This window comes from Piliocolobus tephrosceles, chromosome 5 (assembly GCF_002776525.5).
Source record: "Piliocolobus tephrosceles isolate RC106 chromosome 5, ASM277652v3, whole genome shotgun sequence".
Taxonomy (NCBI): Eukaryota; Metazoa; Chordata; class Mammalia; order Primates; family Cercopithecidae; genus Piliocolobus; species Piliocolobus tephrosceles.
In genome coordinates, this window is record NC_045438.1 from 19,034,170 (window position 1) to 19,050,767 (window position 16,598).

The 16,598-nt window shown below is 37.3% G+C and overlaps 1 protein-coding gene across 6 annotated transcripts in view; it reads left to right on the forward strand.

Moving 5' to 3' along the window:
- The window catches only part of AFDN (afadin, adherens junction formation factor), a 147,890-nt gene that overhangs the window by 51,412 nt on the left and 79,880 nt on the right, over positions 1-16,598 (forward strand). For 4 of the 6 annotated variants that reach the window (XM_031935538.1, XM_023223615.2, XM_023223616.2 and 1 more), the window contains exons 4-6: positions 298-461; positions 3,490-3,650; positions 8,498-8,655. In XM_031935538.1, coding sequence (XP_031791398.1) covers positions 298-461; positions 3,490-3,650; positions 8,498-8,655 — 483 coding nt within the window. The remainder of the gene's footprint in view (positions 1-297; positions 462-3,489; positions 3,651-8,497; positions 8,656-16,598) is intronic. The other 2 variants (XM_031935539.1, XM_031935540.1) reach the window with 1 other exon arrangement.

Below are 16,598 nucleotides of genomic sequence, written 5' to 3' on the forward strand. Positions count from 1 at the left end.
CTAGCTTTGATTTTTGTTTCTTAGCTTGCTTGCTCGTTAGTTTTAAAATGAGGTAAAATATAGATTCGGTGAAGTGCACAGTTCTTGAATGTGCAGTTCAATTGATTTTTATAAATACACCCATGTAACTGTCAGCTGAATCAAGATAAAGACCATTCTCATTACTCCAGACCTTCCTCTGTTTCAGTAGCTTTGCTCACATGTTCGGCAGCATGTGAGATGAAGTTAGCTAAGTCGTAGGCAGTTTTATGTGATTCTGTGTAGTAGTCAATATGGTGATAATGTTACTTTCATCAGAAGGCTCAAAGTAATGGACCTGAAAAGCAGGAAAAAGAAGGAGTTATCCAGAACTTCAAGAGAACTCTGTCAAAGAAAGAAAAGAAGGAAAAAAAGAAGAGAGAAAAAGAGGCATTGCGACAGGCGTCTGATAAAGATGATAGACCTTTCCAAGGGGAGGACGCGTAAGTCCGTTTTGGAAATATTTCCCTGTCTTTGTGCTCCAAATCAGATGTTTTTATGGCACCAAAATTGTTAAATTTTCAGATAAATTATGAAAAGGATGAGTATCAGTCAGGAAATGTATTTGGGTATATACTCCTAGTTGTTCTGTGTGAAGGGAGGATAGAGGGTCTTACCTAAGCAGGGTTCATTGCTGGCAATGCCTGTCTTGCTATGCTTGGGGAGAATCTCTGCACTCACAATCTTGCTAATCTGAAGTAAAGTCTTGTTAACTTCATTATTTTTCTTTTTCATCTTCAGCTGGGTTTTTTCCTCATTTCTGTGGTTTTGGCCATGAGGCAGCAGTTGTCTCTTATGTACGTCAGATACACTTAATGCCTAGTCAGAGGCTGACAAGGTGAAAAGCAGATTTTCCCTTTTAAGCTTCAGATCACCAGCTAGTTCCCTCCACTCCCACCTCCCATTTCTTATTTTGTCACACCAGTTCCATTGTAGATGGGTACCTATTTAAGTGTTTGAGGATCTGACACAGAGCTGAGGGAATAAGTTAAATCATTGCATTTTCACTATAACAAAAAGAGACATTAGGAGAAACTAGACTTTCCCCTTAATATGGAGTTTCTAGTTCCTGTTTTCACCCTCAGCAGTTTTTGGCTTTTTAGTTAGTACATTTGGTTATCATATGCCTATTCTTAGGCAGCTTGCTGTTGCCTTGGTCTTCATTGCATGGTATTCTATACATTACTTTTGTGTAAATCAAATAATGTATGTTCTTTTTAGAAAGTCAGAATATATAGATTTGCCAAAAAGGGTAAAGAACTTAAAGAATTCACCTGTCATCACATGAACCCAAAGAGAATCATCATCTAGTTTGTTTGTTCTCTATAAATGTTTCTATTTCATAGGCTTGTCTGGAGAGGCTTTAAACAGAAATGTAACCGCAGTTTCTTCAACTGGATTTTCACTTGTTATTTTTCCCACTAAGATGTTTATATTTCACAAAAACATTTTTAAATGATTATACAGTATTATATAGTTCTTCCATAATTTATGTAACTACTCCATTTTTGGTGTACTTATAGATTGTTTATAGTGGTTCTTTGTTTTGTTTTTAAATAAATGTTCCAGTGAATATCCTTGTTCTACGACTTAGGGAATTCATCTGATTACTTTCTCAGGGTGCATTCTAGAAGAATGGTTGGGTAACAGGATTTGGATACTGTCATGTGTTCTGAACCCATCGGCAGACTGCCCCGTACTGTCATGGAGCCCAGGAGACTTCTCTTTTCTTTACACCTGCAACTCTTAGGTGTCACAGAACAGTCTATTATCTCTACAGTATATAATACTTTCCATAATTTGAATTTGTTATCATTAATAAGGCAACATCTTTCCACGTAGTTATTAACCATTTATATTCTTTTGTTGGAGTGGCCTGTCCAAGCCTTTTTCCCATTTTAAAATTGATTCTAAGTGTTCTGTACGTATTGAGGATATTAACCATTTGTCAGTGAATAAGGTATACTTTATAGTGGAATTTGAGCCTATTTTGTGTTGCATCAAAGGGGGTTTAGATATGAATTTACTAGGCGGTGATGCCTATGTAAACACTTGAGTCTAGTATTACATAATAAGGCTTTATTAAATGCAGTTATGCAAGAGAAAAAAATATACGAAGATACATTGCTCATACATGAAAAATATCAAAGGAGAATTTAAAACTTAGGCTAGATTCATGCCTGTAGCCTCAGCTACTCAGGAGGCTAAGGTGGGAGGATTGCCTGAGCCTGGGAGATTGAGGTTGCTGTGAGCAGTGACTGTGCCACTGCACTCCAGCCTGGGCTACAGAGCAAGACCCTGTCTCAAAATAAACCAAAACCTACCAAATGCTTCTACTTTATGACTTGCTCTGTTTATCATCCTATTTATGGGGTGATACATTATTTGACTTAAAATAAGTTAAGTTGTTCAACTTGATTAAAAGCTTAACTTTTTAATTAAATTATTTTTATGATTAAAAATTATATCTTTGAAGTATATTTACCAAAATGTAGTTAAGTATGTCAGTTGCCTAGTGTTGTTTTCAGCTTATTCAGTACAGTTGACTCCTTCACAGAAACTGTTGGAGCAATTTCCTTTTTGAAAATTTAACTTCAAGGAAGTTGAAGTTATTTAAAATGTTTTTAAATAACTGAAGTTGAAGTTATTTAAAATGTATTTAAAATGTTTTTTAAATCCTTTAGGTGTTAAAAAAATCATTCCATTCAGTTAATTTGGGCTTTTCAAAATTTGCTGTAATTTTTTCTTTTCTTTCTTTTTTTTTTTTTTGAGATAGAGTTTTGCTCTTGTTGCCCAGGCTGGAATGCGATGGCGCGATCTTGGCTCACCGCAACCTCCACCTCTCAGGTTCAAGTGATTCTCCTGCCTCAGCCTCCCAAGTAACTGGGATTACAGGCATTTGCCACCACGCTTGGCTAATTTTGTTTTTTCAGTAGAGACGGGATTTCTCCATGTTGGTCAGGCTGGTTTTAAACTCGACCTCGGGTGATCCACCCACATCAGCCTCCCAAAGTATTGGGAATACAGGAGTGAGCCATCACACCCAGCCTAAATTTGCTATAATGTTAAGACAGATTTTTGCAAAATTAAAGTATATTCAGTCCTATATTTCTTTCTTGTGGTTGGAAGGTCATGGTATAATATTGGTCTGTTTTAGGGTGACGCTGGTGGAAGTTACTGAAATGTATTATCAATATATTTTTCTTTTAGCATTATTCATGAATAAACTCACTATTAATGTAAACTTTTAATGATAGATTTCTGTGTAGTTCAGTATATTCGTTTGTATTGAGAGAAACTGTATTCTTTATCATTAGTAATTAACATGTGGTAAATAGTACATAACAGACCCATTAGGATACAGATGTAGCCGAATAGCATCTGCCATTTTGATTTTTGTACAACTGCAATGTGTCTATTTCCAATAAGAAAACAGTGATTAAAATATTGTTGGCATTTTTTTTCTTACAGTGAAAATTCTCGACTGGCTGCTGAGGTTTACAAAGACATGCCTGAAACCAGCTTTACTCGAACCATTTCTAATCCTGAGGTGGTTATGAAACGACGGAGGCAACAAAAATTGGAAAAGAGAATGCAGGAATTTCGGAGCTCAGATGGGCGGCCTGATTCAGGTACAAACTTGGTATTTTTCTCTGTTCTACTAGTTACAAAGAGCATTGTTTAATTACACTCTTTATACGTGCATGAGACCTGCTTTAATTAAAGCAATGGGTGAAGTAACCTTTTCCTAACAAATGTGTACCATATATTTCTGGTACAAAATCAGCCTACCCTATGTACAAGAGTTCTGTTCACATAGGGATATGTTTAGTTTCATACTTTCCCCCAGTACAGCTCTTAAAAAAAAAAAAAAAAGCTAGAAAATTTCAAGTATATACAAAAAAAGAGAGAAAGATACAATAAACTCCCATGTACGGATCACCGAGGTTTCTTCTGTACTCCAAAATACATTGCCTCCATTTTCAAACTATTATTGGGAAGCAAATCCCTAACTTCTCATTCTTTCAACTATGAATATTTTAGTATATTTTCCTGAAGGATAAAGATTCCTTAAAAAGCAAAACAAAATATAACCATAGTATCATTATCAATATAAAATAATTGGTAATAATTCCTTAATAGTATCAAATAACTAGTCATTGTTTAAATTTTCCTGATTGCCTCAGATAATTCTTTTATTTGCGATGGGATCTAAATGAGACGTAACACATTGAATGCACGGTCACTTGCTTCTGCGTCCATCGCAGACACTGCTCAGGACTCTCTTTCTCCTGAGCATATTTCAGCCTAGTGTCCACAGACCCACCATCTGGGGGGAGCATTGGCCCACCCTAGCGTTCGTTCTTATTTTGACCCTTAGCACCCTATAACTGAGTCCTAATTACATATTTCACAGGACTTGTTGTGCCAGTGATTCAAAAAAGATCTCAGAGAATACGGGACTTCTTGGTTCCATAAATATTTTAATAGATTATATTTGAGATGTGAATGATTCTTTGTTTATATGTATTTTTCTTGTTCTGTCAAGAATTTGAAATAATTTCTAAATATATGCACCGAAAAAAACACAAGAAAATAAGGAGTCTGAAAGAAAATATAAAGAAGAAGAGTAGTAAAAAGTTTTTAAAAGACAAGAGGAATGCTTAGCAATGGCTACATGTGCTAACCACATGCCAGACCTGAAGGCACTTTGTATACTGTAAGAATGAGTTTGATATTATTACTGAAATGAATTTCTGAATTTATTCTATGGTTCCTTTAAAGAATATTCCATTGTGGGCTAGAGGTAGTGAGTCATGGTAAACATAGCTAGCTTGGAGTGTCAATTTTTATATCTAACTTTAAAAAATATTTGTTATAGTGAAATATGCTTTAATGTGGTTAGAATGTAACATTTACCTATATATATATAGTTTTTACGATGAAATAGGAAGTTTTTGTATATCACTTAGCTTATGTCCCCAGATTCCTCCATGTATTTTGCACTGCCATTGGGGGTATTTTGATGGAAAAATTTGATATGCTTTGTTAATAAGCTGTTGATGAGTTTTAAGCTAGGGGTTTAGAAAGCTTTCATTGTAACCTGAGCTTTCTATCTGGAGAGATTACCATGGAAGCAGAGTGGAAGATGGATTTGAGAGAATTCTGATTAGAAGCAGGCATGCCCATTAAAATTATTGCTTTGCCCATATAAGGAATAAGGGGCCTCTGAGCTGTGTCATTGACAGCAGGATTATAAAGGGAGAAAGGTCTGAAGAAATATTTAAGAGGTAGAATTATCAGGAACTGGCAATAGACTGGATTTTACTGAGGAGGGGAGGCATTCAGGATGGCCCCTCTGCTTTTTATTGGAAAAATGTTGATGGACTGTAGAATGAAAGAACGTTTGGGGGTGGAAGGTAGGTTTTGGTTATGTGTGTCACATGAAGTGCTGGTGGGATATGGGATATATTTTAGGCCAGTGTTTCAGTAGCACATGGTGATTAGGGTTTGGGAGTGATCAGTGTCGTTAGTGTATAGGTGATTCAGAAACTTAAGGGAAAGCCATTGATAAGAGGAATCAGCAAAGAAAACAGGAAAAACTGCAAAGAATTAGGAGGAGAAATAGCAGAACATCTAAGTACAGCTTGTCTATTAAAGGGGTGATTGGGGGTAGAAGGAGCATTTTTCTATATGTAGACTCTGAGGAAACTCTTAACTAAATATTGATAACAAAAAATGACCCTTTATGGTTAATACTAAGGAAGCCAAAAGTATTAATGAAGTCTAAGGTTTTTATTTGTTAGTTTTAACAAATAACTTGCTCTGAAAAAATATATCCTTACAGCCTGCTGCATCTATCAGCTTAGCTATCAGATTGATTCTTTAGTGTGGGCTGGAGACAAGGGCAGCTGTGAATACTCCTTCTCTAAGAGTGACAACTGTGTCTGTTATTTTTCTCTCTTTTACCCCAAGGATTAGTTTCTCAAGTTCTGATGACAGAACCTACATGTCCCCCTTAATTTGGTTCTGTTAAACTCACCTCACAGCTGATCAGGCATCATAATTCGTAACAAGCTTTGCCCCTGAACTTTGTATTTTTTGACACTTAGTTATATTTGCTTCATGATGGCTTCAAAATGTAGTTGACCCCAAAATGCCCTACATATCTCAGTTAATTCATTTGTGTCACAAATATTCTACTACCATTTATTGTTATGGTTTTTTTTCACTGATAAATTAACAAAATTGTGAGATAAGTTTTAGTTGATTCTTCCTCTTCTTGGGCTTTTTAGTGTGCAGTCTTAGGAGTAGCAGGGCACTGTGAAGTGCAGAAGCACATGGAGCTGGGGTCAGGGTACAGTTGGAACCACTGCACAAACCAAGAGCCACAGTTTCTTCATCTTCAAAACGGGACACTAACCAAAATCATATAGATGTTAACTGCAGTCTACCTAATTGTTTGCTCATCCTATTGTACATATTTTTTTTTTGTGACTTTCTTGAAGCCCGTATTTGGATGTGGAGTGTAATTAAATAAGGAGTATACGTTCTGGTGTCATGGAAAACACACAGTTTAAGTGGACTCCTCTCCTGTTGCTGATCTCCCTATCTTCACCCAAAAGAGAGGATCCTCTTTGGAAAGCACAAGTGACATTTTGCCCACCTCCTTAGACACATGCACGCAGACACACAGTCATACAGGTGCACTCTCCCTTGCGCGCGCGCGCGCGCACACACACACAGACACTCATACACACAGAACTTAAACCCTTCCAGTGGCTCTCATTTAACTGGAAAAATTCGAACTCATGATGTGATCATGGTCTGAGAAGTCCTGTAGGATCTGGTCTCAGCTGGTTTCTGACCTCATCTGTCCCTTTTCCCCTCGCTCTGTCCGTACTGGCCAGTGAACCCAACCAGACTTACCCCAACCCTGGGCCTTAGCAGTTGCTGGTCCTCTGCTGAGACAAAGCCCTTCCTTTAGATTTTCACATGGTTACTTCTGTCTCGTTGTTCAGGTCTGAGTTCAAATGTTTATTCTTCAGAGTTCTTGGCCAGTCATCAAAGCTTAGGATGCTCTCAGTCATGTTCTTTCTGACAACCTTTTATATTTCACAATGTATGTCACTATTTGGAAGGTATTATTTGTTTTCTTGTTAGTCTTCTTCCTCTGCATCCTGCCTCCCAACCACAGAATGTAAGCTGTTGAGGCGGGAACATCATCTGACCTGCTTATGGGTGTTCCTCTGCATTGGAACAGGGGAGCCCCTGGGCAGTGTGAACGTGCACATGGTAAAGATGTGCTGCAACCTGTGATTCCCCTGGCCTGGCCTAGCAGGTCCCTATTCCAGTACTACTGTGAACTAGTTGGTTTCTTAAAAGACCAACATGATTTTACTGTGAGCTAAGTTATCAAAATGCAATTCGTGCCAGACTTGTTGAAAAAGAGAGTATGAGAAATATTCAGTAGCTGAAATAACTGCATTAGAATTAAAAAGTAATAGAATCATGGAAGTTAAGAATTTGCTTCAAGAAACCCACAGATTTTCTAATCTAGCTCTCTTAAATTACAGGTGAGAAAATTGAGAGTTAAAGAAGCTGGAGTGCATATCTAGGGGCACACTGTCTTAATGGGACTGTGGAGCCTATCTTAATTTCTTCCCTCAGTATCCTTTCATCTAGACTTCAGATTTCAGGGCATACTAATCTTGGACCATAGGTAGAAAGCAGATTATGACACCAAAAGTGACAATATTATGACATATACATGTAGATTTCCATTAAAAAGAAACACAAAAGAAAATGTCAGGATATCCAAATTGCTCTGCTGTAGTTGGTTTTCTTTTTTTCCCCTAAATAAGTTCACAACTATAAAGGACATTGTAGTTTGTAGTGCCTGGAAGTAAAAATAGAACTTTGCTCTGTTGGCAAATCTCTCATGAAAAATATTTGGCCTCGAGCACCTGAGATCTGGTTCCTACTTCACTTTTTAAAAATGAATTTATTTAGTGGGTTAATATTTAACTTTATCTGGGTTTTTAGTTTGTTTCAGATTGACGATCAGGAAGTAGGAAAATGGGAGAAATAGGTATATAATAATATGTAGGTAAGGAAATGGGAAAGCAGTTGAATAAAGAGCAGCACCATAGAGAAATTCTGGAATTCCTTCCTTTTCTTTCCTCACTATAGTGGAAATCAGTTCATTGTTATGAAAACTTTGGCTTGAAGAGAGAAGATGAAAATGATCTTTGTCATACTGGATTGTTCATGGTTTCTAAATGTCACTAGATCAACTAGTTACTGCTATTACATGTTATCTAACAGGAAATGAAAAAAATCGTTATTAGGCAGATTGTCTTTGTACTCATTATAGCTAGAATGCAGGTACCTTTTTCTCAAGTGACTGTAAATGTTAGCTACCTCTGTTATTGGCATAAAGTAGGTTGTACTCAAAGATGTCAAAATGTTTTTTCAGGTGGAACATTGAGAATTTATGCAGATAGTTTAAAACCAAATATTCCCTACAAGACAATCCTGCTGTCTACTACAGATCCTGCAGACTTTGCTGTGGCTGAAGCTTTAGAGAAGTATGGTCTGGAAAAAGAAAACCCTAAGGATTACTGCATCGCCCGGGTAAGGAACTTGATCAAATCAGTAGCTCTTTCTACTTTGCATTTAAATGGAAGGTTTTCTTTAAATCAGATTAAACCTAGATTTTCACCCCATCATGTCATTTAGAATCTGATAAATTACAAATCATGTGCTAAATGTATATTTTTAAAAAGCAGTCTCCCTTCCATTACAAAAGTAATATATGTTTCTATTATAAAATAAGAAAAATATTAAAAGGCAAATTAAACAAAATAAAAATTACCCCAAAAGCAACTGACCACATATATGTGTGGTTCTAATTCTTGTCTCTTTTCTGTTCCATTGATATATATGTCTATCTTTTTACCAATACCAAGCTGCCTTAATTACTGTAGATTTATAAGTCTTAAAATTATGTAAAGTATGTGCCAGTTTTGTTCATTATTTTAAAAAATTGCTTTATTTATTCTCGGTTGTTTGTGTTTCTTTATAAATTTTAGAGTCAGCTTGTCAGTGTCTACCCAGACCCTTCTGGGATTGTGATTGGGTTTGCATTACCTCTATAGATGAACTTTGAGAGACTTCTCATCCTAATAATATTTAGTCTTCCAATTTGTGAGCAGAGTGTATCTCTTTATTTACTTAGTGGTTTAAATTCTCTCAGCAGTGTTTCATGGTATTCAGGGTGGAGGTCTTGTGCCTCTCTTGTTAGCTACAGGTAGAATTAAATAAAAGGGCTTGTTGTTTGAGTTTTATAACTTTTATCTTCTTGCTGAGAAGCTAAGAAGTTACATTGAGTTGGAAAAACTAGTGATTTGTAACTTAGGAATATAGCCCAACCTTTAGCGGACAGTAGATGGGAAATCATGTTTTTTTCACATTGAAATGACAATGAAGGAATACAAATTTGTTCAAATGCACAGGAACAAAGAGAATGAGAGAAGAGATGATGAGATTAGAGTAGTCTGTGGAATCTGGCAGGTGTGAGTGAGAGGTCTCTAACTTGCCAGAGCAGAGAAGTCTTGCTGGGAGGACATGGAAACAAGCAGGCAAGTGTGTCCCAGCCGCAGGAAGACTCAGGAATTAGAGGCTTTGAAACTTTCTAAGGGCTGAAAAGAAGAAATTGGGCTGAAAGTTTCTATAAGAAGTGGCAGACTCCACCAGATTCACTTCCCTACCCTAAGTGCTGAAGGCTAGAGTAAAACTAATGGGAGATGAGTGGGTGTTGAATGGAGTCCTTGGGTTTGGAGGTAACAGGACTAGCACAAGGTGACAAGGGTCTTCACTGAAAACAGGAAGTTGAAGTGAAAGACTGTACCCAGAATACTGATGTCTAGAAGATTTATGGATCCCTCTCAGAAGGCACTTGTCGAAAGGAAGATTTGTATGTAAATGGACCTTTGGAAATTCTGGTCTAATAACATCACTCTGAGACTTAGCAACAGTAACCCTTGCCCACATATATAGACTTTACATTCAGCTTTCATGAGACTTGCTGTCAAATGTTGATAGCCAAGGTTCAACAGACATTTGAAAAAAGTACCTTTAAAATGGGGACAAATCAACACAAACATTAAGAAAACTGGAGCTAAAAGGGAGAAACTAGAGAGAGCAGATGGAAGTTTGACAACACTGAGACTCACAGAGATAAAGAAAATAGTGCATCCATGAAATAAGACTAGAATGCCAGAAAAAGAAACAGAGAAAGAGCTCTTAGAAATTTTATTAAGTAAATAAGAGATAGAGGGGGAAAATATTAATAAGATAGGTGGAAAATAAGGAAATCTACCTAAGTACAGATCAAAGAGAAAAAGAAGTAAAACAGACAAGATATTTAGATTATTAGTGTAGAATATCTAACATATACTAAAGGGGGATCAATCAGAGAAAACCAAAGGAAGCCGGGCATGGTGGCTCACTCCTGTAATCCCAGCACTTTGAGGTCAGGGGTTTGAGACAAGGTTGGTCAACACCGCGAAACCCTGTCTCTGCCAAAAAAAAAAAAAAAAAAAAGAACTGGGCATGGTGGCGTGCACTTGTAATCCCAGCTACTTGGGAGGTTGAGGCAGGGCAATTACTTGAACCCGGGAGGTTGCAGTGAGCCGAGATCTTGCCATTGCATTCCAGCCTGGGCAACGGAGCGAGACTGTCTCAAAAAAAAAAAAAAAAAAAAAAAAAGGAAAGAAAACCAAAGGAAATGGAGAGATGGAAGTTATCAAGGAAATACTGCTAGAATCTCTCTCAGAACTGAAGGAGTTTAGTTTCTAGGTTGAAAAGGCCCACTGAATAATGGTACAATTGCTTTGACAAAGACCCAAACCAAAGCTTGTTATTTTGAAATTGCAGAAAACTAGTGTTAAAAAGAATGATTCAAAAGAAAACGAATCAAGTTACATGTAAAGGTTTTAGCAGTAAGACTGATGCTAGACTTCTCAACAGTAACTATGGAATCTGGCATGCCATGTACTTTCAAATGCAGAGTGAAATGATTTCCAATCCAGACTGTCAACCAAGTGTTAGGTGGATGGAATAAAGACATTTCAGAACATGCAAGACAAAAATTTACCTCACATGTGCCCTATCTCAAAAAAGTGCGGAGGACGTTGTCCAGCAGAATGATGGAGTAGGCCAAGAAAGAGAGAGAGGGAGAATTCAAGAATAGAATCTATCAGGAGAAGGGAATTCCCAAAGATGGTGGGGAAGGAAAGTCCAGAAGATTCCTCTGCAGTAGTCCTGAACAGCACACACTCGAGATTGGAGATAATGTCCAAAACTGAAGGTAAATAGCAGTAAGGACACATTGTTTAGAAATATGGTGGTAAATATTAGTTGTGACATCTAAAATAAACAAATATCCAGTACATTCCTGAGGATATTTCTATGAGCATTTATTTTTGCAGTATTCTGTGCATAGCAATAAAAGAGCAGACAACAAGCCCAGCACTAAGGAGTGCTTCTGCCACTCAGTGACATGTTGCTCTGCAACGTCAATTAGATCTCTACCAGTTGACCTGGAGATATATACAGGCACACCTCGGTGATGTTGCAGGTTTGGTGCCAGATCGCCACAGTAAATCTGGCATCACAATAAAGTGAGTCACACGAGTTTTTTGGTTTCCCAGCACATATAAAAGTTATGCTTTTAGTATATTGTAGTCTATTAAGTGTGCAGTAGCATAGTGTTTAAGAAAAAATGTACCTGCCTTAATTTAAAAATACTTTACTGCTTAAACAATGCTAACAATCATCTGAGCCTTCAGCAAGTTGTAATCTTTTTGCTGGTGCAGGGGCTTGCCTGCATGTTGATGGCTGCTGAGTGACCCAGGGTAGTGGTTGCTGAAGGTTAGGTTGGCTGTGGCAACTCCCTAAAATACAACAAATGAAGTTTGCTGCATTGATTGACTCTTCTTTTCACAAAATATTTCTCTGTAGCATACCGTACTGTTTGATAACATTTTATGTACGGTAAAATTTCTTTCAGAATTGAAGTCAGCCCTCCCAACCCCTGCCACTGCTTTATCAACTAAGTTTATATAATATTTGAAATCCTTTGTTTTCATTTCAACAGCGTTCACAGCATCTTCACCAGGAGTTGATTCCATAAGAAACTACTTTCTTTGCTTATTCCTAAGAGGCAACTCCTTGTTTGTTCAAGTTTTACCATGAGATTGCAGCATTTCAGTCACATCTTCAGACCCCATTTATAATCTTAGTTCTCTTCCTGTTTTCGCCTCATCTTCATTTACTTCCTTCACTGAAGTCTTGAACAGCTCCAAATCATCTATAGGATTTGAATCAATTTCTTCCAAACTCCTGTCAGTATTGATATTTTTCCTTATCCCATGAATCACGAATGTTCTAACGGCATGTAGAATGGTGAATACTTTCCAGGTTTGCACCTCAGATTTATCAGAGAATCACTATCTATGGTAGCTATAGCCTCATGAAATGTATTTCTTAAATAATAAGACTCGAAAGTCAGAATCACTCCTTGTTCCATGGGCTGCAGAGTGGGTGTTGCTTTAGTAAGCATGAAAACAATGTTAATCTTGTAACTCTCCACCAGAGCCTGGGTGAGTAGGTGCCTTGTCAGTGAGCAGTAATATTTTCAAAGGGTTCTTCTTTTTTTTTTTTTTTTTTTCCTTCTTTCCTCTGAGCAGTAGATCCCAACAGTGGGCTCAAAATAGTAAACCATGCTGTAAATAGATGTGTTGACATCTGGGATTTGTTGTTCATTTATAGAGCACAGGCAGAGTTGATTTGTATAATTCTCAAAAGCTCCAGAATTTTTAGAAAGGTAAGTGAGCGTTGGCCTCAACTTAAAGTCACCAGCTGCATTTGCCCCTAACAAAAGAATCAGCCTGTTCTTTGAAGCTTCGAAGCCAGGCATTGCCTTCTCCTCTCTAGCTAGAGAGTTCTAGATGGCTGCTTTTTCCAATAGAAGGCTGTTTCATCTTCACTGAAAATCTGTTGTTTAGTGTAGTGACCTTCATTAATGATGTTAACTAGATCTTCTGGAGAACTTGCTGCAGCTTCTCCATCAGCTGCTTCACCTTGCACTTTTATTTTATGGAGATGGCTTTATTTCTTAAACCTCACCAATCAACCTGTGCTAGTTTCAGACTTTTCTCTTCTCACCTCTCTCAGCCTTCATAGAATTGAAGAGTTAGGGCCTTGCTCTAAAGTAGAATTGGCTGTAATGTTGTGGCTGATTTGGTCATTTATCCAGACCATTCAGAGTTTCTCCATATGAGCAATAAGGCTGTTTCTCTTTCTCACTATTCATGTGTTCATTGGAGTAGCACTTTTAATTTCTTTTAAGAAGTTTTCCTTTGCATTCATAACTTGACTGGCACCAAGAAGCCTAGCTTTCTGCCTGTCTTTGCTTTCAACATGTCTTCCTCACTGTGTTTAATAAATTTTTAGCTTTTGATTTGAAGTGAGAAACGTGCAGCTTTTCCTTTCACGTAGAGGCCATTTTAGGGTATTAATTGGCCTAATTTCAATATTACTATGTCTCATAGAATAGGGAGGGCCAAGGAGAGGCGGAGATGGGGAGTGGAACATTCAGAACACACACATTTATCAGTTAAGCTTGCCATCTTACATGGGTGCAGTTCATGGCACCCGAAAACACTAGTAATATCAAAGATCACAGATCACCATGACAGATTTAATAATAATAATGAAAAAGTTTGAAGTAATGTGAGAATTAACACAATGTACACAAAGACACATGGTGTTGGAAAAATGGCACCAGTAGGCGTGCTCAACGCAGGCTTGCCACAAACCTTCATCTTGTATTTGTTTTTTCTTAAAAGAGCAATATCTTTGAGGCATAATAAAGCAGCAAGGTATGCCTGTACATTTACAAATACCCGGTCATCATAAACAAAACCAGTTAACACAATGCTGTGTATATGTTTACATGAGCAAAGAGAAAGGTAAATGCATAGAAAAGATACTTTCAAACTGAGTGAGGGAAAGAGGGAGGCAAAGACTTTTAAAATGTGTTAAATGATTAAGATCTGAATCGCATAAAATAAATGCATAAAGATAATTATTGAAAGTATGGTCACAAAAATATAGTTATCTCAGAGTAGTTTTTTTTTTCTTGTGCTTTTTCTGTATTTGTATTTTTTTTTACAGTGAACTTGTGTTATTCAGAATCAGAAAGAAATACAGCCAAGCTCATTTCGTTGTGGGGAAGGGAGAAGATAGATGAGCATGGGTATTTGGTAATTTGATGCACCTTTTTATTTCTTTGGCCTTTATTTAGTAGGAAGCAAGAAATAATATTGATAAAATTGAAGGAAAATAGTTGTCTCAGAAGTGAAATTTTAAAATTTATACTTCTAAATGAGAATCCATAGATAAAGAAACACTGTCATGAACTAGAGTTCTGCCATACTCTGTGGGGCGTTGATGGGGTAAGGTTGTTTAGTCAAGGTAATTGTGCATTCTCTCTGAAGGAGAAATTCTGCCATATTTTGTGGGCTGTTGATGGGGTAAGGTTATAAGATTGTATAGTCAAGGTAATTGTACATTGTCTCTGAAGAAAGAATACCTGAGCTAGAGGACGTTGTGGTGTGTTGCCCTGACAGTTACTTAAAGTACAGGAGAGCTCTGTTATAATCCTGGGCCTTATACAATAATCATTTATCTGTTCACAAGAACTATGTAGCAAGCATGGTTGTATATATAGGACACATAATTTACGTATAGAATAATTAAGTCCATGGATATGATGGGTTTTTTAAGTGTTCCTTATACTTACAATTGATTAGTAACTGCTGTACAATGTTTCCTAAGTCAGAATACTATTAGTAAAACAGCAATGTACATAGGGTCTGTACTACTGAACAGAGGCCTGATGCTTTCTGATCTGTGTCCCTCATCTGTTGCGTGAACATTGAGGGCAGAAACTTGAAACCCCGTCTCTACTAAAAATACAAAAATTAACTGGGCATGGTGGCGGGCACCTGTAATCTCAGCTACTTGGTAGGCTGAGGCAGGAGAATCACTTGAACCCCCGGGAGGCAGAGGTTGCAGTGAGCCAAGATCACACCATTGCACTCCAGCCTGGGTGACAGAGCGAGGCTCTATTAAAAAAAAAAAAAAAAAAAAAAAAGTCTAGTGTTGCATCAGATACATAGTGTTGCTCCAGTCTTTGCCAAGGGAATGGTTATGTTGATTAGTGTATATAAGTCTATTTAATAATAAACTGTTCTATAAAATTGCATCTGATAAACTTTGTAACATCTGTTTCCTTTCAGTAATTTTTGGCTCATTTTTACTGATGAAAATGAGAAAGTGAAGGAGCATCTTAATCGGGATTTTAAAGTTATAAAAGCCTATCTTGGGATTTTATTGACAGTCCCTTATGAAATCATTTGATAATTTCCTTTGAGTGTTTCTTCTGGTTTTGGTTTTCTGTTCTATTATTTCCTAACCAGTTTTCTTTTACAAGATTAGGCAGTACAAATCAGAAGGTAATTATTGTTTTGCCTTGAAATTCTTTATCTTCTCAGCTCGCCTTTTTATTTTTTTATTTTTATTTTTGGAGATGGAGTCTCGCTCTGTCACCCAGGCTGGAGTGCAATGGCATGATCTCGGCTCACTGCAACTTCCGCCTCTTGGGTTCAAGCCATTCTCCTGCCTCAGCCTCCCGAACAGCTGAGGGACTACAAGCGCACGCTGCCATCCCTGGCTAATTTTTTGTATTTTTTAGTAGAGACGAGGTTTCACTGTGTTGCCCAGACTCGTCTCGAACCCCTGAGCTCGGGCAGTCCACCCGCCTCGGCCTCCCAAAGTGCTAGGATTATAGGCATGAGCGGCTGCGCCTGGTCCAGCTTGCCATTTTATAAATTGTAGCTGTTTTCCTATTCTTTATTCATTATTTTATCTATTTAATTATTCAATAAGTTTTCTCCTTGTTAGTATTATCCTGGGATAAAAAGAAGCTGCCCTTAGAGTTTATAATAAAGGGAGACAGAAAGACTAAGAAATAGAAATAGAAAAACAGGGAGCTTTTCTATTAGAATGAAAATCATTGAATGCTTTCTAGAGAAGTTGTACTTAAACTGAAGGATGAATGAATGTTATTAGACCTGAAAGTTGGGGTAGGACGGGTCATGGAAGCATGATATATGTCACCGAGTGAGAGAATTCTGGTTCCATGTGACTTGGCTCTAAATGTTTGATAACAATGGAGACTAAAGAGATGAGTGAAGGTCAGATCCTGAAGTAGTATGTGTTCTGAGCCAAGATACTGAATTTAATATGAAACACTATGAAGAAAGATTAATTTATGATAAGGTATGTTATAGTCTATTTGTCTTTTTAAGGTAATTGAAGCAGTGTAGAGAGAAATTACGGGGTTCTGTAGAAGAGTCTAACCCATTTGGTATGTGAGCGTGAGGATACATTTGGGTGGTGAGGTCTATTAAGATAACATCATTACATTAATTACAGGTTGCAAGTAA